Source organism: Acanthisitta chloris, unplaced genomic scaffold (assembly GCF_000695815.1).
Source record: "Acanthisitta chloris isolate BGI_N310 unplaced genomic scaffold, ASM69581v1 scaffold1656, whole genome shotgun sequence".
NCBI lineage: Eukaryota > Metazoa > Chordata > Aves > Passeriformes > Acanthisittidae > Acanthisitta > Acanthisitta chloris.
Genome location: NW_008679526.1, coordinates 1 through 12,822, shown reverse-complemented (window position 1 = coordinate 12,822; position 12,822 = coordinate 1). Strand labels below are relative to the sequence as shown.

General features: G+C 43.8%; 1 protein-coding gene across 1 annotated transcript; it reads right to left on the bottom strand.

Annotated features, from left to right (window-relative positions):
• Positions 1–54: 54 nt before the first annotated feature.
• LECT1 (leukocyte cell derived chemotaxin 1) lies at positions 55–10,435 on the bottom strand (the record flags this gene model as incomplete). Its single annotated transcript, XM_009077312.1, has 5 exons — positions 55–270; positions 2,439–2,641; positions 3,887–4,040; positions 6,715–6,828; positions 10,295–10,435. Coding segments are annotated over 5 exons (828 nt in total), but the record flags the coding sequence as incomplete, so codon positions are not given.
• Positions 10,436–12,822: the final 2,387 nt, after the last annotated feature.

The following is a 12,822-nucleotide window of genomic DNA, read 5'->3' as shown; positions in this document are numbered from 1 at the left end:
TGTCAAGCCTACAATTATTTATTTTTTTCCCTTTTTTTTTGATCAATGTTTTCCTCACACAACACCCATGATCCGAGCAACCCACCAGCTGCAGGGCATGATGATCCGGCAGGCTGTACGACAGCCTTGGTAGTTGTAAGGCCACGGGTAGTAGCCCATGAGAGGCTCACAAATCCTCTGGCACTGTGTGTAGCTGCGCTGGCACTCGATGCAGCACACGCCCAGGTGATCCAGCATGGGGTCAAAAGCCATCCCTTCACCTTCCAGCTGCTGAAATGGAAAATATTAAGTGTCATCCCAGTGCTCTCGTTCTCAGAGAATGGCAGAATATACCCATGCTCCTGTTAACCTTACGGAGGGTGAAAACCAAAATCTTGGTCCTGTGGAAGTCAACTGAACTCCCACTAAGTGACCCGTGCATCTTGCTTTATTTTCTTTGTTTTCTTTTGTCTTGCTCTCTTTGCTAGAAGCGTAGAATTGGTGCAATCACCCATGTAAAATGGAAAGAACAACAGGCTGCTCTAACTTCATTGTTTTTCTTCTACAGTCCTTGCAAAAGATCCAGCAGCAGTAAGCTCCCAACTTTTAAATATTAGTGATGGAAAAGATATCAAGACAGTAATCTGAGTCTTTCATGTAGGTGACAATGCCTGAAGCAGTGTTTTTAATGTTTTAATTCTTGTATTTTATTGCTTTTTATGGCATTCCCAGGAAACTATTCGGTAACCTATTCCCCTGTCCCCTGCAGTTCTGAGTATTTCTCCCATGTCTCTGTCTGCCTCCTTCCCTCCCACCCCTACCACACTTGGGTGCTGAAGTACCAGTCAGCTTTTATGTGAGTATTCTTCATTCAGAAAGCTAGCAGTGCCACAGGCAGGTGAGGCACAGAAAGGTGCCACCTCTTGTCGGGGCTTGTACAGCATGCTGGTGACAGCTGTGTGTTGTTCAGGACCCCAGCAACCCATTCCCACTCCTGAGAGCAGGGAGAATGTCATTTTGTTGGTCAGGATTCATCATCCTTGGATTTAGATACCTGCACCATGAACTTCTACACCTGAGCTCATCGTCCAGGCTCCACTGACACTGGGTGAGGAGAAATGGCTCTAGGAAGGATTAATTCCATCCTTCAGGGAAGACCTACAGTATAATTAATAGTCCTTTTAATTGGAATTATTTGGTGTCTAAGAAAGCTTGGATATAGGCATCTTTGCAATGTTGGTGAAGGTGAATCCTGCCCTGCAGGCTGAGGCAACTCTTACGACTGTATCTGACTGGCTGTGCTCCATTTGGCCTGGTGGCTCCCTGGCTGGAAGAACCGACCTGTGGCAATTGTTCTGCCCCCTCCCTCCAGAGTCAGGGCAGCTCACACCTCATGGACATGGTCACGTTAGTAGCTGTGAGGAGAAGTTACATTCCAGCACACTGACCTTGTGAGAGAGTCGATTTAGATCCACTTTATTTGGAGTGATTAATTTAAGTTTAATTAAGGGATGTCAACTCGGCAGAATGCTGTCACAGTATAATGATCTCCCGCTGTTGCATAAATGTCAAGTCAAAGCTGGGACTTACTTCCAAAGCAGGAGGCATTTATCTTGTGACAGTGTTGTATTAAAATGACTTACTCCTGCTGCACCAAATGGTGGGTGTAAATTGTCTGGCGCTGGTGCAGTAGACTGGAAGGTGCCTACTGTACAGCCACTTTTCCTGCGGCGCAGCAGAGGTGTTGGGACACAGCAGGGAGGCTCCTGTGCTCTTTCTGTGGGCTGCTGCTTCTTGAAGGGTGAGAACAAGTTTTACAATGGTCATCCTCCACCTACTGTTGCTGTCTCTAAACAGACTCGCCCCTGTCAATTGCTTGCTAGACTAGGGTTGCTTACCCTGATAGGAAAGAGGCTGTGAAAACAAATCTGTTTGGCTGGACTCTAATCTCTTTGCAACCAGACACTATTATTGCTTTCCCCTGTAGTAGTCATGTGTGATACTAATTTCTGTTTGAGAGGAAACATGTTTCTAGGTACTGGACTGTCTCTTCACATAGTCAGTGATGGGGTTCAACTGTCTGATCAAGACGAGTTTTGGTATGTTCTTAGAAGGTCCTATCCTTGTCAGATCTCTAGTGCTGCTTCTATATGCACCTGGAAACACCAAAAAGCAACTCGGTATCAACTTGCCTTAACATTGCTCCCTCAAGCACTTGTGCTTGTTTCAGGCTGAAGTGTAATGAAAACTGGGAGAAGAGGACTGAGGGAAGACTTTTTTTGAGCCTCTTAAGTGTTTTACAAGTCTGTTATTTCAGAGACAACCTGAACAGGCAAGGATTGTGCAGATTTAAAAACTCAAAACAAGCAAACAAAACAAAACCCTACAAAACAATCACCAGTATCACCTGTATAACACAGTCCTGGGCTCTGAAAGAAGTTTACAGTGCAAATACTTACGTTATATGGGTTGTCTGGATTACGTGTTTCATCCCTTTCTTGTCCTGTTGGCCTGGTTCCATTAGACAGGTGATCAAGCTCTTGAGTCAGCTGCACAGTGGGTGGTCTGGGGTTTTCTTCTTCAGTAGCAATTTCCAAGTCTTCCTCATCAAAGTTTGTTTCTGATTGTCGCTTGTTTCTCTTCATTTCTCTCCTTTGGTTATCTGAAGACATAATTGCCAGAGGATAATCTTATCTTGAGTATGTCCTTGTATTTACCTAAGGTTTCAGTGATGTCTTTAAATATTAAAAATAAAAGGAGAGGGTAGGGGGCAGAGAGAAAGCCAAAACTGTGCGCTGGCAAACTTGATGAGCGTTCCCATGGGAGATGCTTGCCTTGCTGTGTTGTATCTGCAGCCAATGTCAGTCCAAAGCAGTGTGATTGCCTTGTTCCACCCCCTGCCTGTTTTCTATACCTGAGGCAAAAATACGTGTGAGGAGGTTTTTGGGGGGGTTTTGACCCACCTTGTTGTCACTGATGCTAACTCAACAGCACTTGTCAGTACTAGCAAGGCCAGTCATACACATCTCATTTTTATAAAGTGCTTGTATGACAGAATGGTGCCCTGCTCTCAAGGGCAGCTGGTGAACCTGGTGGAAAATGGGTTCTCGTCAGCTTTGCTGCTCTTTTGATGCCTCGTGGGATATGCAAGATCATGAGAAAAGTGGAAAAAATCGGTAGCTTGGATCCATAGGTGCTCTAAAATGTGAAGGTTTTTTGGTGAGTGTTGTCCACCCAAGTGTTCTGACATTACCTGGACCAAGGAGGAATAAATCTTTTCAAGTCTTTTCTCCTCCCAGGCCTGAAAGTCACCTGGAGAAGTTGCCATCTCCGTGGTGACCCCTGAACACCTTTGCTAAGCTTGGCTCTGGGTGGTGAGAGTACTTCAATGATGGGACTGCCCCCAGGACCTCATAATCCATCCACCAGTTGGCTAGCTTAAAGCATCTTGTCCTACTCCACTGAAATCCTCTGGAGAAGCAGGGTAGAAAACTGGACAGGCTATGGTCCCAGGCCAGGAGCTTGATATTCCCTAACTCTGGGCCAGGTATAATGTTGCTGCTACTTGGTGTCAGTTGCCTAAATGTTTTGGGGGCTAGTTTAAGCTGTTGTCTTGTCCTTTTACAGGAGAAGGCTGACCTCTCTGGGAATGTTTCATCTCACAGTAAGTCACACACATAGGCTATATAAATTATCTTGAGAAAATACAAGTATGGAAAATATCTAGTGGATAAATTTCAAACCCGCAATCTCGGCGTGAACCCACGAATGCATGGGAAGACAGGCTGGGCAAGGGAGGAAAGGAGTCTGGTTTCCCAGATGTGCAAGTTTCAGTGGCAAACTTGATGCAGGGAAGGCATTAGATGAAGGTAGGGATAACATACTTTTCAAAAAAAAGAAGTGTTACCTTTGGGATATGTTGGTCGCAGCCAGAAAATTGGAAGATCCCCACAAAGCTCTAAAATTTTGGGGCTTAGGAAGCTGTTGTGCTTGATAGGCTCATCTGCAGCCACCCAGATAAGGGAGTTTTTGTCAAATCTCACAGGCATGATTTCATCTTCCTGCAAATAGAAGAGCATAAATCCTTTGCTGCTCAGTGAGCAGTCATGTGCCTGCTTGCTGTTAATTCTTGAGCACCAAACTGTGTAATCATCTGCTGCAACTAATACCAAGCATCCTTCTATTTTGTGAATGTAAACTGATTGTACTGAGCCAAAGTCTGGGGAAAGGCTGCCACCACTGAAATGAAGGGCAAAACTACAGTCAGCTTTGCTGGGACTATGATTTCATCCATCTCAGTCCTGGAAGGCTTTTGCCCCAAGTACAAGGGCTAGGTGTCAGAGATCTTTCAGCCCAAAGCACCAAAATTTCAGGTGGTAGCAACTCTTAAGATTTACCACCTTCAGCAAAGCAGCAATGAAATACACCAGCAAAACCCAAGACCCTAATCTTTTATTTTGCCCTGTTCTCATTTGATGTACTCCCAATATATAACTGTATTTACAATGTGTGTGTGTGTGCATGGGATGTAGAATCTTGTTCAAAAGTTTTAGAGAGGATTATAGCTTGAGAACTGCTCCAGATTCCAGTTTTAAGTCAACGTGATCAGTCTGATTAAAGGTCTCATTTGGTAAAAGCAATTCAATTGACCAAAAGCTTGAAGTGCAAGTTAAAGGAGCCTGCCTTTTTGAAGTGTACCCTGCAGGTTTTTGGTTCATATCTTCAAAGTAATGTAGGAAAATGCCAGTGATTGATTCTTTAAAGTTGTTAGTTCAAAGTATTATTTTACATAAAATGTGTAAGTATTTTATAGCAACAGTGAAATATTAAAAGAAAACCAACTTTTGAATCATGAAAACCAGTATGATTTCAAAGTTAAAATTCTAAATTGCTTCCATAAAAGTCATCAAAACTTGTTATATAACTGACTAGATCAATTTATTCCCTTGAGTTGTTGTTTCTTCAGTGTGTTTATTGATTTCTTTTGTAGGTCTCAAGTCATTTAAGTTTGCTATCCAATCTGTCTACTGCTCTTTATTTATATTCGCCCACTTAAGCTTTTATCAACATCAGAAATATCCGAGTCTAGTTTCCAGAAATAAAAATATCCTTTGTTTCTGTTTGAGATGATCCTGACTTGTGAGCAGTCAGGAATTGGGTATCTATAAAAGCTCATTTTACTCAGCCATTTTTGTAGGCAGTGGTGTTATGTGTGTTGTAAGAAAACAGCATATGCACTCTTTCTCCTAAATACTTGTGCATCAGAGAGAGGACTTGCTCTAGAAAAATTAATACTACTTGGCCATTGCTATTGTAGATCTAACCTGGAAAGTCGAGCAACAGGGAAAGGTTAATGTCCTAATGGTAGGGCTAAGTCAGCTGCTTGTTTTGGCCTCGGTGCATACGATTCATTACTGTGGTTGTGTAGGTGATGCATCTTTGGAGAGGATGCTCAGAAAACAGGACAAGGAAATAGGTTTATTGTCGCCAGGTAGAAGATCAGAAATAACTTCCTGACTATTTTAGGGTAATATCTTCAGGTCTGTGACTTTGTTCTTAAAAAAAGATGAAAAATTCAAACCTTGACTTTAGGCAATAGTGTTAATGAAGTCAAGAAGTTCATCTGCCTTTAAACTAAGGCAAGGCGGGAGAGATGTAGCTCTCTGCCTGAAATTCATGCGAGTTCTCTTTCCCATCATGTGGAAAATCCCAACAGCTTTAGAGGGCTTTGTAATATTTCTGCTGCCTTGCTGACTTGATTTAGTTTTTCCCCTTTGTTTAAAGTAGATGTTCAGTAATCTCAGCACTATTGCAGGTAGGTGCAACCTTAACAGTGTCTCTCTCCCAGCTAATTGTATCTGTTTTTATTCTCTTGGGAGCAGAGCAAACCCAGGGAAAGGGGTTGTGGATCTCCTGTATCTCCTGCCTGTGGCTGAGCCCCCCCACCAGCATCCAGGCTCAGCCGTGCTCAAGTCTCTGGAGCCACTCCTGTGTGAGTGATGGGCTTGGGGGTCTGAGCTTTGGGAAAGTCAGACTTCATGCACATGAAGAGATAGACTTCTATTTTGCAAATGTAAGGTAAGGAGGGGGTTTGGCATTATCTGGGTGACAACTGCAGCTTTTATGGTGGTTGTGATGCAGATTCTATGAAATTTAGTTAGCATGTTGTGAAATCAAGTTTGATGCTAAGAAGGTAAATTCTTATTTTTTTTACAAAATATTATTTCTCCTGAGTTACCTGAATTTTTGCGCTGTTTTCCACAGTTCCCTTTTACTGACTATTTCAGAGGGCTTGAGGGATGGAGTCCATGATTCCGCTCAAGAGCATGGATAGAAATCTCCTGGGATGTACCAAAATCCCTCTTTATATCGACTAAAGCAGCTGTTCTTCCATGCTCTCCCTTCCAGCATTGTGCACAGCCTGATCTCAGGTAGATGTTCTTGTCATGGAGGTCTCCTGTGAATCTGGTGGAAATCAGTCTGTGGTTTCCCCACTCACTAATCTGCAGCCTCTCACGATGTCCCTGGACACAGTGACATGTCTGACACCAATCTTGGTTTTCTTACCTTTCAGGGACCCCTTGCAGCCAGTCAATGAATTCTCAGCTATCCCACCCTACTCAAACAACCCTACGACTAGCACAGTGGCTTTCAATGTCATTTTTATTTGCATTTAAATACCTCTTTAGGACCCTCTCTCTACAAAGATGAGTTTTTAAAACCAAAAACCCTTACCAGCTCAGACGAGAGGCTTGCTTTAGTCATAGCATCAACTTCAGGGATGTGAGCTTTTGGCTGAGCCTTGATGTAACACTTTTCTCCTTCAGCAAAACGGATCCCAGTTATGCCCTGCAAAAGCAGAAGGCAGGGGGTTGTGCACAGTCCCCCAGCTCCTCACCACCCTCAAGAAAGTGCTCCAGGTCTGCTAAAATTGCCACTGAATTTTCAGTCTGAAGGTTAATCTTATTTAAAACCAGATGCAGTAAAACACTCTTCCCTCATTTTAGATTTACAGTTTTGGTCAAATGGGCCTAGAAAGTTTTTGCTTGATTTCTGAAAGTGGGGGGTGTTTTATGTAAGTGCTCCCATGCAGGCTGTAGGCTACTTGGAGTAGCTCTGTTAAGGAATTAGTTGACATGATTTGAACTGTAACTTTGCACCTAACGTGGGCAGCCTCAAAATGGTGTTAGCTGGTGTTGTGGTACCCTTGTGACACAGATTTACAAAAATACGGGGGCAGCTTGGTTCAATTTATACACATAAGTGGCTGTGACAGCAAGGGCAAGTTTGTGATGAGGAATTTGGTGCAGAAATCTGTGTGTGGGATTTCATCTGGCCTATAAGGGTGAAAGGCAGTTGCATAAACCATGGATGTCTAATTTTGAGCAAAAAAAGGATATCCTAGGAGCTCAGAGGGAGCAAGTCTCCTGCAAGTTAACTCTACTTCAGCTCAAACCAGCACAAATGTACCTTCCAGCCCTGTGCCAGCACCTTGGGCATCAGCATTTTGCCATGGGAACCTTGTCTGTAGTTTCTACATTACTGCTGTAGTTTTGGAGTACCCGTAAAAGAGCTCTCTTCTATCTTATGAATTTAGATAGCCTTTATAAAAGGCAAAACTTCTTGTTTTTCATACAGGTGTGCAAGCTCCAGTCAACTATCTAAATATAATTACCTAGTGCCTTTTGAGGTGTGCTGGTTTTCTGCCTGGCCTCTAGCTGCCAGGACTAAAGGGCACGGGTGTCAGCATGACCCATCTCACCTGCCCTGAGGGGGCATCATGGATGCTTTGGGCATCTAGTGCAGCATGAGATGGATGGTACTGGGCACCTGAGTCATGTCCTGTGTTTGTGTGCATCCTGTAGAGTTGGACACAGACCCATCAAAGCTAATCGAATAATTCTAAAGCAGTGAGAGAAAAACAGGCTATGCAGGGATGGGTGCACTAGGAAATAAGGCTCTCTGGAGCACCACATGTACTGGGAGTACTCTAATATTGCCAAATCCAAGTCTTCACTGACCATGCAATTATTCCAGCAGTGCCAGTCAATCCTAAGCTGCTAATGTAAATGCCAGTCTATTGGAAGCATATCTCTTCAACTGCTTTCTCCTTTATGTGCAGTCTTGGCTCAAAACCCAAGTGGCAGCATCCCTTTGCTCTCATTTGAGCCTGCCCCTGGCCCTCTGTAATTACACGTGGGCACCGTCCCTGGGAGGTCTCTTTAGCTGGCTGGTGTTGGGAGCTGATTTCTGATCTTGTGACAGGCAGTAGCTTACCAGCAACACACAAGAAGGCAAAATAAATTCAGCATCTCTCCAGTGGACTGATGCTTTTGTGCAGATGTGGAACGGCAAAGGCAAATGAGAAGAGCTCACTGTAGATGCACTTATTCAGCTGCTAATAATGTTGCTATGGTGATGTTAACAAGAGTTTCATAAAAGCAGAACTGGAGCTGTTGGGAAAGTCAGGGTCCAGGGTCTTCTGGTGTGGATTTGTTTGTACTTGCTGAGAAGCCGAGGAGCTGAATTTCCTCGCCTTTCTAGATCCAGCAAGGGGAAAGTGGCTGCTCCAGAAGCACTGGGTAAGTCTTTCTAGCAGCAGCATTTTTATTTATTTAGGTGCTACTCTGATTTACAGAGGACTTAACTCTGAAGTTTAGTAGTTTAGTTTTGCAACTGAGAATATTAACTGCAGGGTCTGGGCCCTGTAAATGGGTTTCTGCAACTTCACAGAGGTGTGCCTTTAGTAGCTCAGGGGTGGTACAGTTCAGTGAAGCACTGGGCAAGTCTTTCTAGCAGCAGCATTTTTATTTATTTAGGTGCTACTCTGATTTACAGAGGACTTAACTCTGAAGTTTAGTAGTTTAGTTTTGCAACTGAGAATATTAACTGCAGGGTCTGGGCCCTGTAAATGGGTTTCTGCAACTTCACAGAGGTGTGCCTTTAGTAGCTCAGGGGTGGTACAGTTCAGTGAAGCACTGGGCAAGTCTTTCTAGCAGCAGCATTTTTATTTATTTAGGTGCTACTCTGATTTACAGAGGACTTAACTCTGAAGTTTAGTAGTTTAGTTTTGCAACTGAGAATATTAACTGCAGGGTCTGGGCCCTGTAAATGGGTTTCTGCAACTTCACAGAGGTGTGCCTTTAGTAGCTCAGGGGTGGTACAGTTCAGTGAAGCACTGGGCAAGTCTTTCTAGCAGCAGCATTTTTATTTATTTAGGTGCTACTCTGATTTACAGAGGACTTAACTCTGAAGTTTAGTAGTTTAGTTTTGCAACTGAGAATATTAACTGCAGGGTCTGGGCCCTGTAAATGGGTTTCTGCAACTTCACAGAGGTGTGCCTTTAGTAGCTCAGGGGTGGTACAGTTCAGTGAAGCACTGGGCAAGTCTTTCTAGCAGCAGCATTTTTATTTATTTAGGTGCTACTCTGATTTACAGAGGACTTAACTCTGAAGTTTAGTAGTTTAGTTTTGCAACTGAGAATATTAACTGCAGGGTCTGGGCCCTGTAAATGGGTTTCTGCAACTTCACAGAGGTGTGCCTTTAGTAGCTCAGGGGTGGTACAGTTCAGTGAACCACTCTCTCCGAGCTGTTTAGCTCTGCTGAGATTTGGCATCTGTTAGTCCAGGCTCTGTGCTAAGCAGGCACAGCCAAGTTGCTGGGATACACAAACGTGTTTGCTGTCAGCCCAAGTGGCCCAGCACCTTGCTGTCTGGTGATGGGTGTATAAACTGTGCTAAATGCCTCCATCCTCTCTCTGGGGGATGAGCCCAGGCTCAGCCATGGAGAGTGGGTCCTATCCTTGATTGCAGGGCAGAGAAAGTTCTGCAGGTCAAGTGCTGTATAGGAGTTTTTCCTTAGTGTCTATTTGGCTTACTGTGTTGACCCTATGCTTCTAAAACAGTTATGTCTGGGGGAGGTGGCTTTTCCAGTTCAAATCACAACGAAACCTTGCAAGGGTTGTGTCACAGCCTGCCAGAACACTTCTCTAGCAAGACCCAAAGGCACATGTTGTAGTTCTGCTCAGTGGTTTGAAAATGCAAAGTGTTAACATGAAACCAAACCTGATGGAGCCTAATCCATACTACTTTCCAGAGTGGCACCTGGCACAGCCAGTCCTCAAAAAGCACTTAGATTTTTGTTTTGGAGGAAACTGCCTGTCTTCCTGTGAAAGAAGGACAGGAGAGCAAGAATGTTTGTGTGGATAGCTGGGGGCTGGAACCTGAGACCAGCTGGGGCAGAGAAGTCAGGACAGGGCAGGTGTCCATGTACTGCTGGAGCATGTTACATGAAGGACAAGGGTGGCAGTACTTACGATCTGAAAATCATGAACTTCAACAGCTTCTTCGCTCCCACTTCCTGTTTTGAATGTCTCTAAGTTGTTTCCAGCATCTATTTCCATTGATCCATCCTGTACTTTTCCATTAATGCTCATAGTATAGTGAACATTGTACACCTGGAATCAATAAAAGAGAAGTAGCACATGTCAGTAATTGCTTATTGCCTTCCTCCTACACCAGGCAATGGGTCAATCTGACTGTCATATCCCTATTTAGCTCCTAACTTTTGTTTCTGTAGGCATTTGATAACCCTCCAACATCCAACACTGCATTACTTCACTGTCAGGGCAAGCTGGCAGTAAGGCAGTGACCCAGAGAGGTTGTTCAGTCTCCACCCTTGGAAATTTTCAATGCTCGAGTGTAAAGCCCTGAGCACTGACCCCACAGCTGTCCCTACTCTGAGAAGCAGGTAGGACTAGAGATCTCCTGAGGTCTCTCCTCCAGGGAGTGCTTCAGAAACAATGTGGGGCGAGTACACATCCAGGTTCATTCTGACTTGAAAACCTTCTTCTAGGTTGTATCTTAGGAATTGCTTGCTATGCTGGCATGATTCCCAAAGGAGAGCAGGAGTGAATGTCCTACTCCAAAGGAGGCCAACCCCTATTTATCTCTTAGGATGTTCTGCTGAGGCACAGGAAAACAGGTTCCTCTTGAATATGAACATGCTTCCCAGCTTGTAATGGATGTGAACTTTGTTTAAATTGGATGTGAAGTTGTATAGACTTGTATTTTCCTTGTCAGCGTATTTGCTCTTATCCTATTTTCAATGAGGAATGCTGCAGCGTGGTTTGTATTTGCTGGAGGACCACAATCTGTGGAGGGGTTTTGTGATTCTCTTGTGCAGCCCTGCTAAAAATGCTGCATAAGCAGTGTATCTTGGGTCTTAAAAAAGCCTTTACAGCATTTTAATGAAAAATTTACACTGACAGCTAGAGACAAATTTCTTCTCTCACCTTCACTCAGCAAAGTCTAAGGTGCTAAGGATTTATGGTTCCTTGGTTATACAGTGTCACTCCTGTATTCTCTGCTTTCTAGGATTCCTGTTGAATGTGGTCCATAAAACCAGACCAATGTATATGGTCTGTCCTGATAGGGGCTGAGCTAGAGTTGAGACTTTGATACCTCTGACAGTTATGGAAGAATTTAAAGGTATAAAATAAAAATAAGAATTAATAAGTTGCCTTAATATTTTAATGAATTACTCCAAATATAATTCTTACAGTTGCTTCCTAAACATTTGCAATTCAAGTGCAGCCTTCTGAGTTCGAAGGCAGCTTGGAAAAATCACTCTCAGCATTCCCGGTGTCTTTACCTGGAGATCAACTTCAAAGCTTAATGAAAACTATGAATGTGACGCATTTTGCAAGGTTGAATTTAGATGATGGGAGCAATAAAAAAGGGAAACTTTGTCCTGTGCTCCACAAATGCACCCACCTGCTCAGAGCTGAATGCTCTGCACCCCCTCCCTGCCTACATCCCCAGTCATATCACCCTCCCTTTTCAAAAGCCTAGAGAAGCAGATGGCTCTTGCAGCATGTCTTGGAGGTCAGCAACATGTTTTGTCTTTTTGGTGTATAACCTTGTACTTTTCTTTCTGATCATCTGAATTCTCCTGCATGCGTGGCTGTATCTCACAGGGGAACCTCTGCTGTGGTTGCTGGAATTCACACAAGGCTCTCCTTGATAAGGCCTGGCATGTGGCTGGAGGCAGTACATGACTTCTTCCAAAGTAAATTCAAGGATACTAGTTGCATTTATGGAGCAAGTTAGATTCATGTGTGTACCATCATGTTTCAAATATGTTTTAAACACAAATATTATGTAAACAGAAAGAAAGGTTAACCTAGAAACATGTTCTAATGCTCCGAAGTTTGGTTCTTAAACTGATCAGCAGCTTCTCAGTTTCACTCTTTGTCTATAGGGTTTTTCATGTACCCCAGAAACTGTAAATAATAAAACTCACCAAGACTTTAAACATTGCTCCACAGCTGGAACCTGTAAGTGCCTATGTGTATGCACAGTCATACAAAGCACCAAAGTGAAATAATGGTGCCTGTTAATGGGTTAATTAAAGCATACATACTTGAGGGTCCAGGTAGAATCTGGACCAAGAATGCAGATGATGTGAAAAAGGAATTCACACATTTCAATGCTTTTTTTTTGTCCTGAAAGCTGGAGTTTGCCCAGGATGTGAATCCCTGGGGACTTGTTGGGGCCTGAGTTCACTGAGGATTTGCGAGCAGAAATCAATGTAGAGTCTGTGCTTTCAAAGCTGTGTTTCGTGTTTGCTAATAAATGTGCTTCCAGAAGGCTCCATCCAAACAGCCACCAAAGACAGCGGTTGTGGGTTTGGATTTTAGGTGTTTGGGATTTTTGAAAGCAGGGAAAAAAAATGCGGGTCTGCTTAAACACCTCTTTATAGACCTCGTAAGAAGAGTTTTCACTCCGCGCCTCTCCGTACGCGCAGAGCTCCGAGCCCGCCCAGCCCCGGGCGCGGCCGGCC